We start from the raw sequence: 19,343 nt of genomic DNA, 5'->3' as shown, positions 1-19,343 counted from the left end.
AGAAATTCTTAAAACTCAACCTAGTTAACAAATATAAGTAGTTAAATTGATAATTCAAAAGCATTTTTTAAATTCAAGAAGAGTTATAAAAGTAGGTTAGAAGTCATCTGCATATAAAAGCATTTATGTGGTACTATTTTAAGAAAAGGGATGGATTAAGTGATCTCTTGAGTTAGTTTTATCGTCACAATTCTCAATTCTAAGTAGCTCAAAATCAATTACTGTCAACACAAGTATCTTCTTGTTATTCCTTTCATGAAAGGTGATGGCTTGTTGTGACTCACTAAGTCAACAGTAAATCACACTCCATTGCCTACCATGTAAAGAAGTGTCAAGTAAATGAAGCAACCCTTTGTTTTTGGCCAGAGGTATGTACTACCTCAACTCTGTAAAAAATGAAGGTTTATACATTACAGACTGGCTTTTCACTGGATATGCCTGGGAAAACTAGGCATTACTATTCTCATAGAAAGGACTACATCAAGAAAACAAAAGCTTGGGCATACAATGTACTCAGCTATTTTCTTTGTGTTATGTTATCTATTTGTTCAAATGCTTGGCCAATTACATGTCTGCCAGGAATCAGTTTTAACTCTAGACTAATTCAACATAGCCTGTCTAGTCTTAAGGAACTGGTGCTAAGTCCATACTGTTCTTCTCTTTCAATTGTACGCATGCAAAAACACATACAAGAAAGAAATAAAGGAACATACTGAACATTTTAGAAAATGGAGGTGGCTATATCTTCACAAGTGGCAAATTCTCATTAAGCACATAACTAAAAAACTCAATATTGGTACCACACATTTTACAATGTCAATGCTATTTTATTCAAAGCTCTTCATTTGAATGTAGCACATAGTAGGTGTTTAGGTTTTATAATACATTGCTTTATAAATGAATAAGTCCTAAAAGGATTGCTCTAATGAAGTATTTTTTAGAAATAAATTGAGATAAATGAACCAAGCAATTATGTTGCAAAGAAACAAATCCTAGCAATTGCAGACATCAAAATTTTCCTGCAAAATGCCTCTTAAATGAAAAGTACATGAAGAATGAAATGAAAATTCTAGCTCATCATAAATAATTCACTATACTTCCCAATAAAAGGTGTATTGTCAGAACATAAATTAAGGGCTATACATTAAACTATATACATTTTATTTATGCTTTATTATTTCAGTTAATACACTCTGCTTGCTTTTTAAGCATATTAAATGATAACATAATAGCTTGAAAGAGTTACTACACCTCCAAGTCATGAACAAGTTAATTCTTTCTAGAATAACATGACATAAACAATATAGTTGGTGTTTAATAAATGTATTTTTAATGAATGAACAAGTTACTGAATAGACCTTTTGTTTTCATCAGCTGCCATACATTTATTTCCCAGCAGGAATAACTTTAAGACAAGGCAGATGAAAATATTACACAGCTTAAAATAAAGAAAGGAATTTGGTAATTACTCTGTGTCTTCCTTATACTAGGAACAGAAACTTCAGAGTCAGAGGCTGTGTAAGCAAGAGAAAAATTAACAGTTCTCTGGAGAATGGCAGAGAAATTCATTCAGTAAGATAACATTAATTTAATATCCTATTATGTGCTAAGCACCGGACAGGCAGCATATTGGAGGACCAAAAAATCTAAGCAAAGATTTAATATAATGTGGTACAAAGTTTAAGTTGCCTTTCTTCCCATAACTTCCTACTCTGCACCAGCCAAATCAAAATTCTCATTTCTCTCTGAACACTCCCTACTCTTTCACAACTGTGTTTACATATGATATTTCTTCTGCCTAGATAAATTCTCCCCAACTTTTTTGTCTGGTGAACATTTCTTCATCCTGAAAGTCCCAATGCAGACCCCACCTACATTTTCTGGACCCCTCAGTAGTATTCATCATTTCCTTATACATTCCCCTGGGGTGGTCTTTAAATCTATATTATCTCTTTTTCCTGGTGTTTGAAATTCAACGGTGTTTTATTATTTCTCCAAGTAAATGAAGTGACATTTTACAGATTCTTTTTATTGTTGACACTATTACAGATGTGGGGAATTGGGGGACCTGGAGAAAAGAAGATAAAAAGATTAGCCAAAGAACATATATGCCTAGCCCTTGCACACAGATAATAGTGTGGTGAGTGCCATGGGAAGGGGGTTGGGGGCTGGGTGAAGGTGGGCAAAGGGCAGGGAAATCTATTATTATCTTTTAATGACTATTGTTTCCTTTATTAGACTGCATACATTTTGAGACCAGACTATACATTTTTTTATCTTTGTATTCCCCATGATAGCTCTGTTTGAACATGAATATGTAAAAGTTGAAAGAACAAATAAATACAGTAGATGTAAAGAAAATTACAAAGGCCAGTAGAGACATTACAGTGTCAAGGAGACAAGACATAGTTCCCCATGCCTAATAGCAGAACTTCTGGTCTAGTCACCTCAGCTTGTTGATGAGGGAATCTCACCTCCTGATTTTATAATGGTATGTAGAAATAAATCAGAATTCACAGCTCAGTAATTTAATTTATATTCACTGGAAAACATCTGTTGCATAAACTGGAAGATATCTCGCTTCGAACTTGCTGGTGTACAACCACTAGGAAGCAGTGAAAAGGAAGTTTAATATTTGACCTCTCTGGGGAATGTGAGCAATTTATTGCTGAATAAACACAGAAGAATGAATTTAGTGTTTTGATTTATTTTTTTTGTGTGTGTTAACTTCCAGAACAGCTCAACCACATAATGAAGTTTTCCCAGAAAATGATGTAACACTACAGTGCTGAAACCACAACTGCAGAGGGATTAAAACGCAGCATGTGAAGGGATTTGCCATAGTTCCATGGCTCAAACATCAAAATGGTCTAGATGTATGCCTTTGATGTCATCCTTTTAAGTAAGTTTAGGTCAGCAGATCTTGTTCATGGGCCAAACTCCAAAGCCTACAGGTCTAGACTCTCTGTAGGTAACACTGCAATCATCAATCTTTCTTTCTTCGAACTGGCAGAGTAGCAGCCTAGTACTTGAGTGGTTTGTCTATGTGGAGCCCTGCTTATGAGACACACACCCTGGGCTTCAAACTCTTACACACCTAACTATTGCTGTTATAGAAGATGTGGCAAAGAGGGGACTGCTAGATTAGTTGCTAATTTCCAACCCTCTTCTATTGCACCTTCATGGCCTTTCTGACTTAGATTTGGAGAGTACTATGCAAAAACACCGTGGACCCTTATCTTACCCCAAGTACTGGTTTATTTCAAGTATGATTTCTGTGATTTCATCCATATAATAGATAGTGTACATGTATGTTCTGGTCTGAATTGACTTCTCTCATTTCAGGAATAGGAAGATAAAATAATCCTCAAACTAGCATGTGAAAAATGTGTCAAGTCTCTTTTATCACCACTTTCAAAAAATATTTATTCAGCATCCAGTCTTGCCAGGCATTTGTGCTACATGTTAGATGTTCAATAAAGATAGTCACTTTTCCCATATAGTGCACAGTCTAAAGAAAGAAATAGACATTAAACTGATAAACACACTTATAAACATAATTACAAGATGACATGAGGGTTAAAAAAGAGAATAACAATGGGGGGTTATTTTTGGACCAGACAAGGGTGAGGGAGTGATCAGGAAACATCTCTTTGAGGAAATGACAATTAAAGTAAAACTGAAATATTTAAGTGAGACGTACTATTCAATCAATATAGTATCAGATTCTACTCTGCTTTAGAAACTCCTTTCAGTCAGGTCTTTTTTTTTTTCTTGCTTATTCTATTAGCTTTTTGTTAAATTTGATGACACTTATTGATGTTCCTTAATGAAAATAATACTCCCTATAACTTTTGTGACAACTCTTTTATGGTTGTCTTCATGCTTCTCTGACCCCTCTATAAGCCTCTTCTGCAGCCTCCTCTTCCTACTCAGCTCGAGTGTCAAGCTGTGTCCTTTTTTCTTAATATTTTACAGGCCCTCCTTGGATGATCTCTTCTCCATCTATATATTCAATTCCTATACCCTTATGACTTCAAAATCTGTATCTTCAGCAACTTCTCAACTCCAAATTCATTGATTTCTCTTGTCAAATTAGGCATTGCTCTTTAATATACAAAAGTAACCATATAAGGTACAATATTCATTGGATGGATACATAAAGAACATGTAAATAATTTGATTATTTTAAGGGTGATTTTCCTAAAATAGGATTGTTATTTGCGATCCTCAACCAAAAATTTTAGAAGGGAATGGATTTTATAATTGATTATATATAATTGGATATCCTAAGTGCTGCTATGAAAATTCCTTTGGTGAGCTCCAACTTACTTTTTTCAAGTCGCTAAATGTAATGTCAGCAGCTGAGTTATAAGCCTCTTTAATTTATAATTTGGCACTATATATTATAGCAAGTTCAGTGAAGAGGGAAAATACCACACCAAGTAGGTTGAGAATTAGGGGATTTTTTCTACTTGTATTTAAATTAGTTTTAAGAAGAGAAGAAAAGAAGGAAGGACACAAAATGAGGAGAAATTAAAAAAATTAAATGCGGGAAAAAACAAGAAAAAAAGTGAAGTTTCCCTTGCTGCAGTTTTGTGTCCTTACCAGTGCACACAGAAGGTCAACTGCTTCCAAGATCAGTTCCTGATGGCCAATGCGGCTGACCCCCAGATCTTCCAGCTCCTGATGTGTAATGCGCAGCAGCTGGTCCCCACTGATCTTCTCCCTCTCAAAGTTCTTAATATACTGCTGCAAACAGTCATCAAGACCTGTAAAAGAAAAACATGGGAGACCAGAATGAAAAAAAAACAGCTGAACCAAACAAATAGGAAATATAAAACAGGAAAACCACTACACACAAGAATAAATTCAAAATGGCTCTTTCTGGGTTCCAGCCAAGATGGAGGTGTAGGTAGAAACACTTCACTTCCTCGCACAACCAAAAGAAGGATAATAAGCAATTTAAAAACAGAAAACAACCGGAAATGCCTGAAATCAAACTTCATGGAAGTTCGACAACCAAGGAGTTAAAGAAGCAACATTCATCCAGACTGGTAGGAGGGGTAGGACGGACAGCCGCGGCGGAGAGGACGTGCAGCAAGACAGCAGCTGGCGGACAGGATTTCCAACATTCGCATGTGGATAAGCCAGAAGGAACAACTGGGGAGTGAGACAAACCTCGCAATCTAGGGTTCCAGTGTGGGGTAATAAAGCCTCAAAAACTCTGGCTGTAAAAATCTGTGGAGGTTGCAGTGGTGGGAGAAACTCCAAGCCTCACAGGAAAGCCTGTTGGAGAGACCCACAGGGTCCAAGAACATACACAAGCCCGCCCACCTGGGAATTAGCACCTGAAAGGGCACAATCTGCTTGTGGGAAGCGAAGGAAGTGACGCAAAGTGGGACGACAACCTAACAAGCTAGCAAGTATCAGTGTTCCCTCTCTGACCCCTCCCTCTCATTCAGCGCCACAGTGCGGCGGAGCAGGTTATCCCACCCTGGAAAATAAACCTAAGTCTCTGCCCCTTACAACATAACAGGTGCACTAAGACAAACAAATACGGTCCAAATGAAAGAACAGATCAAAACTCCAGAAAAAGATCTAAGTGACAAGGAAACAGACAACCTATCAGATGCAGAGTTCAAAACATTGGTAATCAGGATGCTCACAGAAATTATTGTGTTTGGGTACAAAATGAAGGAAGCAATGAAGGCTATACAAAGTGAAATAAAGGAAAATATACAGGGAACTAACAGTGAAGGGAAGGAAACTGGGACTTAAATCAATGATTTGGAACAAAAGGAAGAAATAAACATCCAACTGGAACAGAATGAAGAAACAAGCATTCAAAAAAACGAGGAGAGGCTGAAGAACCTCTGGGACAATTTTAAATGTTCCAACATCTGAAGCATAGGGGTGCCAGAAGGAGAAGAGGAAGAGCAAGAAATTGAAAACTTATTCGAAAAAAATAATGAAGGAAAACTTCCCCAATATGGCGAAGGAACTAGTCATGCAAATCCAGGATGTTCAGAGAGTCACAAAGTTGGATCCAAAAAGAAACACACCAAGACACATCATAATTAAGTTACCCAAGATTAAAGATAAGGAGAGAATTTTAAAACTAGCAAGGGGAAAGGAGACAGTTATCTATGAAGGAGTTCCCATAAGACTATCAGCTGATTTCTCCAAAGAAACCTTGCAGGCAAGAAGGGGCTGGAAAGAAGTATTCAAAGTCGTGAAAGGCATGGACCTCCATCCAAGATTCCTCTATCCAGCAAAGCTATCATCTAGAATGGAAGGGCAGATAAAGTGCTTCCCAGATAAGGTCAAGTTAAAAGAGTTCATCATCACGAAGCCCTTATTATATGAAATGTTAAAGGGACTTATCTAAGAAAAAGAAGATAAAAATCTATTAACAGTAAAATGACAACAAACTCACAACTATCAACAACTGAACCTAAAAAAAAAAAGCAAAAACTAAGCAAACATCTGTCCTGGCTGGTGTGGCTCAGTGGATTGAGTGCCAGCCTTCAAACCAAAGGGTCGCTGGTTCAGTTCCCAGTCAGGGCACATGCCTGGGTTACAAGCCAGGTCCTTGGTGGGGGTCACACAAGAGGCAACCACACATTGATGTTTCTCTCCCTCTCTTCCTTGCTCTCTTCCCCTCTGCCTAAAGATAAATAAAAAAAAAAAAACCTAAACAAACAACTAGAACAGGAACAGAATCACAGAAATGGATCACATGGAGGGTTATCAGTGGGGATGCGGAGGAGGAGAATGGGGAAAAAGGTACAGGGAATAAGAAGCATAATTGGTAGGCACCAAATAGACAGGGGAAGGTTAAGAATAGCATAGGAAATGAAGAAGCCGAAGAACTTATATATACAATCCATGGACATGAACTAAGGAGGGGTAGAATACGGGAGGGTGGCGGGGTGCAGGGCGGAGGGGGATAAAGGGGAGAAAAAATTGGGACAGCTATAATAGCATAATCAATAAAATATACTTAAAGAATAAATTCAAAATGGATCAAAGACTTAAATATTAGACTCAAAATCATAAAAGTCCGAGAAGAAAACACAGGCAGCAAAATCTCAAATATTGCCTGTAGAAATTTTTTATCAGATATATCTCCCCAGACAAGGGAAACAAAAGAAAAAATAAATAAATGGGACTACACCAAACTAAAAAGTTTTGCACAGCAAAGGAAATCATCAACAGGATAAAAAGACAACCCATAGAATGGGAGAACATATTCACAGATATCTCTGATATGGGGCTAATATCGAAAATTTATAAAGTACTTACAAAAATCAACACCAAAAAGAACAAACAAAGGACCTGAATAGACACTTCTCCAAAAGGGACATACAGATGGCCAATAGACACATGAAAAGACGCCCAACATCACTAATCATCAGAGAAATGCAAATTAAAATCACTATGAGATATCACCTCACACCTGTCAGAATGCCTATCGTTAATAAATCAACAAACAACAAGTGCTGGTGAAGATGTTGAGAAAGGGGAACCCTAGTGCACTGTTGGTGGGACTGCAGGCTGGTGCAGCCACTGTGGAAGGCAGTATGGAGATACCTCAAAAAATTAGAAATGGATCTGCTTTTTGACCCAGTGATCCTACTTCTGGGAATATATTCAAAGGAACCCAAAACACTAATTTGAAAGAGCATAAGCATCCCTATGTTAATTGCAGCATTATTTACTATCACCAGATATGGAAGCAGCCCAAGTGTCCATTAGTAGGTGAGTGGATATAACAACTATGGGACATTTACACAGTGGAATTCTACTCCGCCATAAAAAAGAAGAAAATTTTACCCTTTGCAACAGTATGAGTAGACCTGGAGAACGTTATGCTAAGTGAAATAAACCAGTCACAGAAAGACAAATACCATATGATTCCACTCATATGTGGAATCTAATGAACAAATTGAACTAATAAGCAAAATAGAGACAGGCTCATAGATGGAGAGCAGATGACAACTAGTGGTGGGAGGTTAGGGGGTGGAGGGATAGAGCAAAAAGGAAAAAGGACTCCTGGACATGGACAACAGTGTGGTGATTGCTAGGGGGTGGGGGTATAAGGGGACTAATTGGTAACGGAAAAAATACAATAAAGATTAAACTTAAAAAAAATAGAAAGTAAATTTTCATCCATACTCTAAACCTCACAAATTTACCATGAAGAAAATTGTGTACTTGTCAATTGAAAACATTAAATAAACTATATACTATTTTATCTAAGAGCATGTCTTAAAACAGTTGAAAAGAAGGCTTGAAATCATTACTACAACATATCTCTGACTTTTCCAGTAAATTATATTGCTTTCTGCCATCTGCAAGGAAGAGGAATGAACAAAAAATCATGGATTTAAAAAGAGGTTCTAAAAATAATGAAACATTTACAAAACGGTGACATTTGAGAGATATCCTAAGGATGCACAAACTTTCAGTAAATCGATGATATTATTGAAGAATAATGAAATAAAATGAATAACTTCACTAGTGTGTGGAAGATATGAAATATGCAAATTATTATAGTTAATGTTCAAAATCTTAAAAACCTGCCCTGACTGGTATGCCTCTGTGGGTTAAGCATTGTCTGGCAAACTGAAAGGTCACCGGTTCGATTCCGGGTCAGGGCACATGCCTGAGAAGCAGACCAGTTCCCTGGTAGGGGGCATGCGGGGGGGCAATGGATCAATGTTTCTCTCACACATTGATGTTCCTCTCCCCCTCCTTTCCTCCCCCTTCCCCTCTCTCTAAAAAATAAATAAACAAAATATTTTTAAAAAATCTTACAAACCCACTTAAAATAGGTGTCAGAGGATGTCTATTGATAGTTCAGGAAATTTTACTTTATACATCATTCTATATATAGCATATGTACTCTTATCTAAAAATAGAACACCCTAATATTTACAGCAAAAACATAAAAATATAAATTCATTCTTTAGAGTTCTGTTACCACTCACTATTTGCTGTAAAGAACAAAGATCAGCATATGTGGATTTGTGAGGATTTGTGTCCCTTCCACAAGGTAAGGTTAGGAAATTAAAACAAACAGGCATCAATACAATATCCTTTTGCTTCCTCAAATACATGAATAATTCAAGGCAAAAGATCTTACATTTAAGCTAGTTTTCAGTCCCCTTTTTTCACTGACACTGCTTTTTTTCCAGATCATCAATGACCAACAACACCGTATTCAACTGCCTCAATTCCAATCTCATTCTCCCTAAGCAAATTATTTCTCTGTATTGTACCACTGTTTTTCCCAGTCTCAGAACCATCTTGAATGACTCTCCAATTTAATCTCTTATCTTGTCAGTTAGTGAGAAACATAATTTCTTCATTCAAAATAGCTCTTGCTTTGCCCTTTCATTTCTGATCTCACTGTCTCCAGCTTAGTCATGCTGCACAGTCTGCTCTGATGCCTATGTGTTCCTCCTGACATCAGTCTGCCCAGCCTATCACTGTCACATCTCTAAATATGCTCTTTGATCAAGTCACTTCCTTATTCAAAACCTTAAATGGCTCTTCCTGCCAAAAGGTTAAAATTCAAAGATCTTTAATTTTTTTTAACTTTTAAGGCTTTTTGGGGGGACGGGGAGTCTTGGATGTCAACATAAGTAGCATTCAGGTATTAATTGCAACATCTACCACAGACAGTAAAAGAATTTTCTATAATAAAATCAACCAGAAGGCATATATAACCATGCTTTTCTACTATACATAGGACAGTATATAATGATCAATAACCTAGTATTTAAGATCTTGTGGTTCTTCCTAAACTATCTGAAAATGATAAAATTATATTTGGTAGCATTTCAACAATGAGGGAATTTTACTGTATTCTGATTATTGGAAAACTGGCCAACCCATGTAAATGTACTTAGATACCCAGAATATTTAATAAATCAAATTCCTAAAGAATTCAAGAAAAATTAGATTTTGCTATAGAACCTATGTAGTTAAAATTTTCTTTAACAATTCCTACATAGTTCTGGGGTGATATAGCCATGTAAATTCGTGATTTAATTCAGAGAAGAGCTGGCCATCATTCTGATTTTTACTATACTAATCTTTACATTTTGTTCAACCAAAAAAAAATAAGAAAAAGTTTTCTTCAAAATCATCTGTGTTACTGGACAATTCTAAATTCCAATAAAAATAGGCAGTATCTGCTTTAACAAGTGAGATATAATGTGAAAAAGAATAACAAACTGTGGGGCATCCATACTCTGGAATACTGTTCAGCAATAAAAAAGGAATTATTGATATGTACAACTTAGATAGATCTCAAGAGTATTATGCTAGAGAAAATGGCCAATGTGAAAGAAGTTATAATGAATCATTCATTTATATTACATACTGAAAAAGGCAAAACAATAGCAACAGAAAACAGATCACTAGTTGCCAGGGACTGGGAATATGAAAAGGTTGTGACTATAAAGCAGCAGGAGGGACTTTTGGGGGTGATGAAACCGTTTTGTATACCAATTGTTGTGTTGGTTACATAAATCTATACACGTGTTGAAACTCATGAAACTGTTAACACCCAAAAAGTCAATTTCATTTGGTTAACTTAAAGAATAAAATTTTAAAAATTACAAAATGAATTATAGGTTACATAACATTTGTAAAATGCTATTAAACTAAAAATTTCCCTCTGACATTATTTATCATAGTGTTTGACATAAAAGACCCAGGCCAGGGAAGAATCGTTTCCAGCATTCCATTCAGCAACTATTTATTAAGCACGTGCTAAGTTTTGGGGCTGTGTGCACTGATGCATTTAACTACCTTTGAAAAGACTCCTTCACTCTGCTGATTGGCAAAGCTCAGAGGCTATAAACAGAATTCTGTCTGGAAAACTGTATATGATGTAGAGTGTGCAGACCAGTGCATGTAGTAGGAAACCAATCACTGCCCTGTAGTCTCCAGAAGACTTACTGGAAGGCCAAGCCCCATTATACTTATCATCACCATTTCTATTCTTCTCAGATCTAATTTTTTCTCTAACAATTCAACGTTGTCTTTCAGACAGAGGAAAAGAAAAACCTTGACTGGATGATAATAGGTCAATTGTTCCAGTTTGCAAAACAATTCAGCTTCCCTACAATTTGTTTCTGGTTCTTCATTTTAAACCAGAGTAAATTTTATCTGGTTTAAAACTCTCCTCTCCTATTAAATGACCCAAAGAAAACAAAAGTAAGGAAGAAAAATATATCAGCAGTGAAACTAGGAGACAGTGCCAACCATGTAGCAGATAACATTCAATGTTAAAAAGTAAAAAGTACCAGAGAAAACTGTTGTTCTGTATCAAACCAAACCAGAAACAGTAAAGAAAAAGATAGATTTGACTACATAAAATTAAGTGTTTGTTATGACGAATCAAGTCCGAATAGTCACCAAAAAGTTACTTACAATATACCCAGTGGTATACTATATCAATCAAGGCCAACTAAAGAGGGCAAAGCAACCCATTGACACAATATCAACTTTGTTTAAAACCACTCAGTTTTAAAATAGTGATATGTGGTAATAGGAGGTAGCAACCTTTACAAAGCAGTGGCACATTACAAAAAAACAATGCTTTAATGGTTTCATAATTTTGTAATTTTTTAAATTTTGTACGTAGAATATGGTAAATCAGCTGGACAGTTTTTCTCAAAGTGATTTTCAGGATAGCTCACAAAAAAAAATTTAAATACTCTTTAAAGATAATATAATTGCTAAATATTACATACAATTATTCTGCAAATCTATATTTTAATTTTTAAAACAAAGTCTAAAATAATTTTAATCACATGTTTAATGAACAAAGTCTGTCTGCCATTACCATGGAGGTTAATGCTGTTATATACTTAAGAATTCATATACAATATTTTTCAAAGACCATCCTTTCTCACTCAAATTAATATTCAGTTGCAGAAACAGTTTTAACTAAAACTGAAATGGTTTTCTTTTTACAAGTCTTCACAGTCCTTACTAATAATATTTTATTAACAGAAAAATAACTTTAATATAAATCATAGTTACAACGAGCATAATTACTTGCAAACTTCGGGATTAGTGATGTCTTTCATTTTACAACTTAATAGATAATCAATTTTTTTGCTTGTTTGTTTAAGGAACCTTAAGAACATCTAAGCTTTTCATGTTTTATTCTGCCATTCAAAGACCTCCAAATTCAGGCCCTAACCTATCTTTCTACCATTATCTCTCATACATTCATATATCCTAAACTGCAGCCAATTTGAACAACTCAACTCTTTACTTAATGTGGTTCCCAGTACCCAGAACACCCTTTTCACATATTTAGTTGCTGAAATCCTGTCTTGTCTTGCACATGGAATCGGACGGACCTCTCTTCTCTTAATATCTATGGATTTTTACACTCAATGGTATTTATTACCTGTGCTGTTTCTTTATAATCTTTGCATTAGTGTCTAATTCCAATAAATTTTAGAGTCCGAACTCTTCCACACAGCACTAAGCACAGTACGTACCTGATACATATTTAGTCATTCATTCATTTAACCAATATTTACTAAGGTGATTACTATGCACTAGGCACTGGGAATCAAATGCCTAGCAAAAACTGACATGGCCATTGACTTTACGGAGTTTATACTACTATGTTGAAGACAACCATTAATCATTTAATTGCCAAAATAGATGTATAAATACAAGCTGTAATAATTGTTACAGAGAAAAAAATACACTGTGCTATGAGAGACAAAAATGGAGACTAAGCTTCTACTGATGTGGAAGTCAGGAATGGAAGGCTTAATTGAAGGTCTGATGATGGTACTATGACCCATAAGCTCAACTGTTAACTAGGCAAAGGGGAGGGGTAGAGAGGGAACAGTATACCCAAAAAACAACATATGCAAAGATTCTGTGCTACAAAAGGAACAGTGTACATTTGAAAAACTGAAAGAAGTCTGTGTGGCTGACATGCAGAGATAAGGAAGCGACTAGCACAGGATGGGGTTAGAGGAATGGGTCAGGAGCGAGATGACGCAGGGTCTTGCAGGCCATGTTCAGAATCCTGGTTGGGAACCTGAGAGAAATGAGAAGATACTAAGGGGTTGGAAATAGATAGCATGTAGACTATTAGATTAAGTGAAATAAGCCAGGCAATGAAAGACAGATACTGTATGATCTCACTTATACCTGGAATCTAAGGAACAAAATAAACTAATAAGCAAAATAGAATAAGAGGCACAGAAACAAGGAACAGACTGACAACTGCCAGAGGGGAGGGTGGGTGGGATTGGTTGAAACAAAAGTAAAGGAATTAGACAAAGAATATATATACATCACCCCTTGACATGAACAATGGTGTGGGGATTGACTGTGGAAAGGGGGTGCTCAGGAAGGGAAGCAAAGGATAAAATTGGGACACCTGTAGTAGCAAAAACAGTAAAAAATTTTTTTTAAATATAAGTGTTTTGTGAACATTGCTCTGGCTGTAGTATTGTAAATGGATTGAAGGCTGCCTAAAAGGAGGCATGTTGGGTGGCATTTGAAATAATTTAAATGTGAAATGCTGGTAGCTTGTCCAAGGATAATGTTAGGAAAGAAAGAGAAGAAATGGATTGAAAAGAAGATAAAATGTGCAGGAGTTAGTGCTGGATTGGGTATGTGAGGTAGAGCAGGTCATGGGAAAAAAGATGATACCTCCATTTCTAAATCAGAGAAATGGAAAAATGCTGACATTATTCACAGACAACAGAAACACGAAAGGAGAGGTAGTTTCCTTCTGAACATACTAGGATTACAGTTCCTTTGAGACAGCCAGGGAACAATGTTGAGTAGTCAAAATTAAGGTCTGTTCTGGAGACGTATTTGAAAGTCATTGGTAGAAAGGCATACAGGTAGAAAATTGAAGCCACAAGTGTTACTGAGTCTGACTGGGGAATATGAGTAAAGAGAGGATTTAGAATTGAATCTTAAAAAACTCCAAAATGTAAAGACTTTGATAGAAGCAAACCTGCAAAGAAAACTGAGGAAGTACAGCCAGAGAGAAACGGAACTAAAGCTTTGTAAGATTAGGTAACAGTGTAAGTATACACAGTAAGTAACTGACTGGCAACATAAGAATTAAAATGTAGTCCCAGAGGGTTCTGAAGCCCAGCCTGTTTTGACAACATCAGACCATTTCAAGACTGAAAAACAGAGTTCTCAGCAGTAAATTGGATTTACATGCTTGCAAAAAAGAAAGGGGTAAATGGAGCTGATAGAAACACAGAGCTATTATAATGAAGAGATAATATATGAAAGTGGTTAATAAAAATCACACTCTTCCAGACCTATGTGAAAAAATATTACTTAAACCTGCTAAGGACTGAATTCCATGCTAGGATAGTCTGATGAATTGCATACGTTGCAATTGTATGACATTATTGGTCGGCATTCTATCTGAAGCCACTTTCAAATGAATGAAAGGAGAAACACTGAAGTTTCTAGATATCACTGAAACCAATATAATATATGCTGTCTTGAAAACTCCTCTTAGTTGTGTTCTCCAGTGCCATCCTTCGATTACCTCCTTCTACAAGCAAGTGTTTGCTCTTTAACAAAGAGTATATGACTTCTTTTCACAGGGAATACCAAGCAAACCAAATAAAACAGAAAACGATTGAACAATTTTATTTGAGCTTATTCTCACTTACAGTCTTAATTTCTTTTAGAAAATGCTGAACTGGGCATAGTATTCCATTATTTTGGAATTGAAGAGTTTATGCTAATTAATAGTAATCTCTTCCATTTATTTTTTGTGCTCACTGTATGCCAACCACCATTTAAAGTGCTTCACAAATATTTTCTCATTTAATCCTTAGAACAATCTGAGGAATTACACATCATTATCTTGATTTTATAGAAAAGAAAACTGAAATTTAGAGACCATGTTCAGGATCCCATTACTTAATAAAGAATAAGGGAAGGTCTAAATCCAAGTCCCTCTGACTCCACATTGTTGTCCTTTCAGCCTACATTATATTTAGAAGGAGTCAAAGAGGGGTGAAGAGATTGTTCCCAAACTGATCATCTGGGCCATACCAGAAGTCATACCAAAAACATTTTTCCATTTAAAATTTTAAAGACATTGTTTTAAAATATATTCACCATATTTAAATCAGATTTTGTATCAAAAGGGATTTAAGTACATTATTTACACATACACAACCACACAAAACTCTGCAGGATAGCACAAATTAAAAGATGAAAAAAAATATGGTTAAGGGAACATATAATTAGTCATAAACTAGGAGCCAGAAACAATGGAAAAAATACAATAAAAAATCCATACCAATGAAGAATGTTAGACTTGCTAAAGTGTGGGAGGAGCTAGAAGACTGACTATTAATGGTCTAGAAGCTAATGCAGAAGAAAACAGGATGAGTACACAGTTAAAAACATTCATACTTGACTTGTGGTGGTGAACACAATACAATATACAGATGGTGTATTAGAGAATTGTACACCTGAACCCTATGTAATTTTATTAAACAATGTCACCCCAGTAACATCAATTAAAAATAAAAAATCATTTAAAAAAATTAAAACAAAACAAAACAAAAAAGAAATACAGAGTGAAAAGCAAGCCAGTTTTTCAGAGAAACCCACCCATTCTTGGCACTAAAGGCAGAAAAAAAGATTTCTCCTGGGAAGAAATCCTTGTGTGATGTAATGAAAACCACCTTCGATAAACTCTTCTGATAAATACAACTTGTCATTGAACTGTTTCTTACAACAATGCTGAAATATATTTTTCCAAAAATTATACTGTATATCAAATAATAGCTGGTTATCATGAAGATAGAAAAATATTTATATTTACTGGCTTTAAAGGTGTTACAATTTATCAAAAGATATTTTAATTCTGTGGAGAAAATCACTTACAGGGTTTCTCTTTTATAATGGTAAAAATGAATAGGTGGATTGTATTTGAATCATCTTTGGAAATTGATAGTTTGTCAACAGGTGCCTAAAATATGTTGAGGTTACACACTATATACTCATTTAATTTAATGACAATTTAAAATGAAGGACTCCTTTGTCATACTTCTTGTCTTGAAATACATGTTTACAGACTTTTCACATAAAAAAGTGTAAGTCATAGGCAACAAGAGAAAGAATAAATTGAACTTCATCAAAATTAAAAAATTTGCTCATCAAAGGACACTATAAATAGAGTGGGAAGGCAACCCACAGAATGCAAGAAAATATTTGTAAATCGTAAGGGATTAATATCCAGAATATATAAAGAACTCATGTAACCCAACAACAACAACAACAACAACAACAAAAAACCAAATAACTTGGTTTTAAAAATGGCAGAAGACTTAAATAGACATTTCTCTAAAGAAGACGTACAAATGGCCAATAAGCACATGAAAAGGTAAACATCATTAACCATTAGGGAAATGCAAGTCAAAAACACAATGATGTACCATTTCATCCTCATTAGGATGGTTACTATCCAAAGAAAAAAATCAAAAGAAAACATAAAACATAAAATAAGTGTTGGCAAGGCTGTGCAGAAATTGGAACCCTTGTGCAATGTTGGCAGAAATGCAAAATGTTACATGTAGTATGGAAAACAGTATGGTGGTTACTAAAAAAATTAAAAACAGAACAACCATATTACACAGCAATTCCACTTCTGGATATAGATCCAAAAGAATTAAAGCAAGGTCACAAAATGATATCTGTCCACCCATGTTCATAGCAGCATTGTTCACAATAGCCAAAAGGTGTCTATTGAGAGACAAATGTACAAACATGTGCTATACAATGGAATACTATTCAGCTTTTAGGAGAAAATTCTTACTCAAGCTATAATATGGATGAACCCTAATGACATTATGCTATGTGAAATAAACCAGTCACAAAAGGACATGAGTCCACTTATTTGAGGAGCCTAGAGTAGTGGAGTCCATAAAGACAGAAAGTAGAATGGTAGTTACCAGGGACTAGCGGATGGGGGAAATGGAGAGTTAGTGGTTAATGGGTACAGAGTTTCAGTTTTGTAAGATGAAAACAGTTCTATGGATGGATGGTAGTGATGGTAGCACAATGTGAATATTCTTTACAGCACTGAACTTTACACTGAAAAATGGTGAAGATAGTAGATTAGATGTCATATGCATTTTGTAATTAAGTATTTTAATGGTGAAAAATGATAAACCTTATGTGATGCACATTTTACCACAAGAAAAATGTACAAGTTAATGGGTTAATTTTAAATAGCCTAAATTTGCTACTTTCAAATATTAATAATTAGATTTAAGCATTTGGGGAGGTGTATGGGTATATTGAAAGCCACAGCTCTAAGTTACTATTTTATATCTGATTATTATATGTACATATGAAATCAAGTTTCTCTAATAGAAACACAATTTTCCTTATATTGACTATAAAGAAACTACAAAAGGCAATGCTTTACTAAATTCAGTATATCTTATATGGAATTCATCAACATAATATCTCACTCAAGGTAATTAATTTATCATGAAAAAGTAATTTGCCTAATCACAATGGGACTTAATATGGCTTCCATCCCTTTTAATATTTTCATTTAATGTGTAAACAATATTATCGGGTAAGAGACATGCCAAAATTGTTTCAGCAATGTGCAAATCTTACTAGAATCTGTATATTAGACATACCAAGAGGGAAAAAGTTTTATATTCAAGTGCCATGCAAATAAATTTGGAAGGAATAGTAGCACAAGAATAATAATTCATCTTTGTCTGCATGCTGGGATAGATTCCCTTTTCCAGGGAGGACATGCCTATAAGCAGCAGGGAACTGTCTCCCATGGTGAGGCGTGGGGTGGGGACTACCCTTGAGTCATGTCACTGAAAAAGGCAAAACATGTTGATTCAACTTTTTTCTGTAGACACATCCAATCTTGGCTTATCTCAGCCTCCGGCTTCCCTTAATACTTTTGATTTCTTCAGATTTAAATCCAGTTCTTAAATCGATAACTATCTATTCCTTATTCTTCCCCCACAGCCAGACATCTAGACGATTTTTCTCTAACCAGCTAAGGAATCCTTGTCTTTCTGTCCCCAGGATTAGGATCCTCACCCTACTGCTTTTCCAATTCCTGATACCAACTTCCATTTGTTCATTCAACAAATACTTTTCAAAGTTCTAGTTATGAGCTAGGCATTATTCTAAGGAGTATGAACAAAAAGGTGAGCAGAAATAGACAGAGTTCCTGCCTTCATGGAGCTAATAGCTTACTGGGAAAGAAGCACATCAAGATGAGAATCACCCAGGCAACCCTGAGAAATAAATTGAAGTAAAGGAAAGGTACCTTTGCATGGTGCTCCGAAAGCTCATAATAGGGTGATTTGACCAAATCAGAGAGATAAAGGGTAGGTTTTCTGGAAGAAGTGTGGGAAGAACTGAGGTCTAGATGAGTGGGAATCAACTAGGCTGAGGGAAGGAAGAGCACTGGACCCTGGAAACAGCAAAGGCCCAGGGGTGGGCAACAGGATGGAGAGTAGGCACTGAAAGGCCAGCATGCCTGAGGGTTGTGTTCAGACTTGTGTTCTGAAAAGATTTCTGGCTTCAAAGTGTAGAACACTGACTTCTGGCCAGTTTGCCTTTTGTTAAAGAAAGGATCATCTCTGGTAGGAACTAATTTTCCTGCTCAGCAGTTTCATTTCATTGACACTTTCAGCCACATGAGTTGAAGCATACCACTTTCCCAAACATGTCGTTTCATTGGCCATGTTATCCTTCTGTGTCTATCTATACCCCACCCTTACTCTCCTCCTTATAAAGGAAGGAAAAGACTTACAAGTAAAACCTAATCCATATGTCATTTAGAGCTATATCCATAGTCACCTGAATAACACATCAAAATCAACAGAAAAATGTGATAAAAGGTAGAAACATCTTTTTAAATGGTGATTCTAGAAACACTATGGTAATAGGTAAAAAAAAAAATGCCTTTAGAACTTAGTTCATTTTAATTCAGATATATGCAACTCATTAATTCTGACTGAAATGATTTCCACCAAAAAATAATCTCTAGCATAAAAGTAACTGCAGAAGCAAAGGGCACCATCCACTACTAAACCTAATCTCAATACATCTCCTTGATCCTTCCCTAATACAAAACAAACTTTATTCAGCATTTCATATTCACTGTTTGGAGTCTCCTCCATTGTTAAACATACACACACAACACACACACCTCTCTCTACTATAAATGAATGTCAGCATTATTAAGTATTCAGTGATTTCACAGGGTCAAGCAAAAAAGAAACCTGTGGTGTTTTTAAATT

General features: G+C 35.6%; 1 protein-coding gene across 5 annotated transcripts in view; it reads right to left on the bottom strand.

Annotated features, from left to right (window-relative positions):
* The window catches only part of CNKSR2 (connector enhancer of kinase suppressor of Ras 2), a 269,164-nt gene that overhangs the window by 211,323 nt on the left and 38,498 nt on the right, over positions 1-19,343 (bottom strand). For all 5 annotated transcript variants that reach the window (XM_054581133.1, XM_054581134.1, XM_054581135.1 and 2 more), the window contains exon 2: positions 4,609-4,772. In XM_054581133.1, coding sequence (XP_054437108.1) covers positions 4,609-4,772 — 164 coding nt within the window. The remainder of the gene's footprint in view (positions 1-4,608; positions 4,773-19,343) is intronic.

The sequence above is a fragment of the Pteronotus mesoamericanus genome, unplaced genomic scaffold (genome assembly GCF_021234165.1).
Source record: "Pteronotus mesoamericanus isolate MK-2021 breed Mesoamerican mustached bat unplaced genomic scaffold, CSHL_Meso_final contig_65, whole genome shotgun sequence".
Taxonomy (NCBI): Eukaryota; Metazoa; Chordata; class Mammalia; order Chiroptera; family Mormoopidae; genus Pteronotus; species Pteronotus mesoamericanus.
The sequence above is the reverse complement of the archived record's forward strand: the minus strand, read 5'-3'. Positions and strand labels throughout refer to the sequence as shown.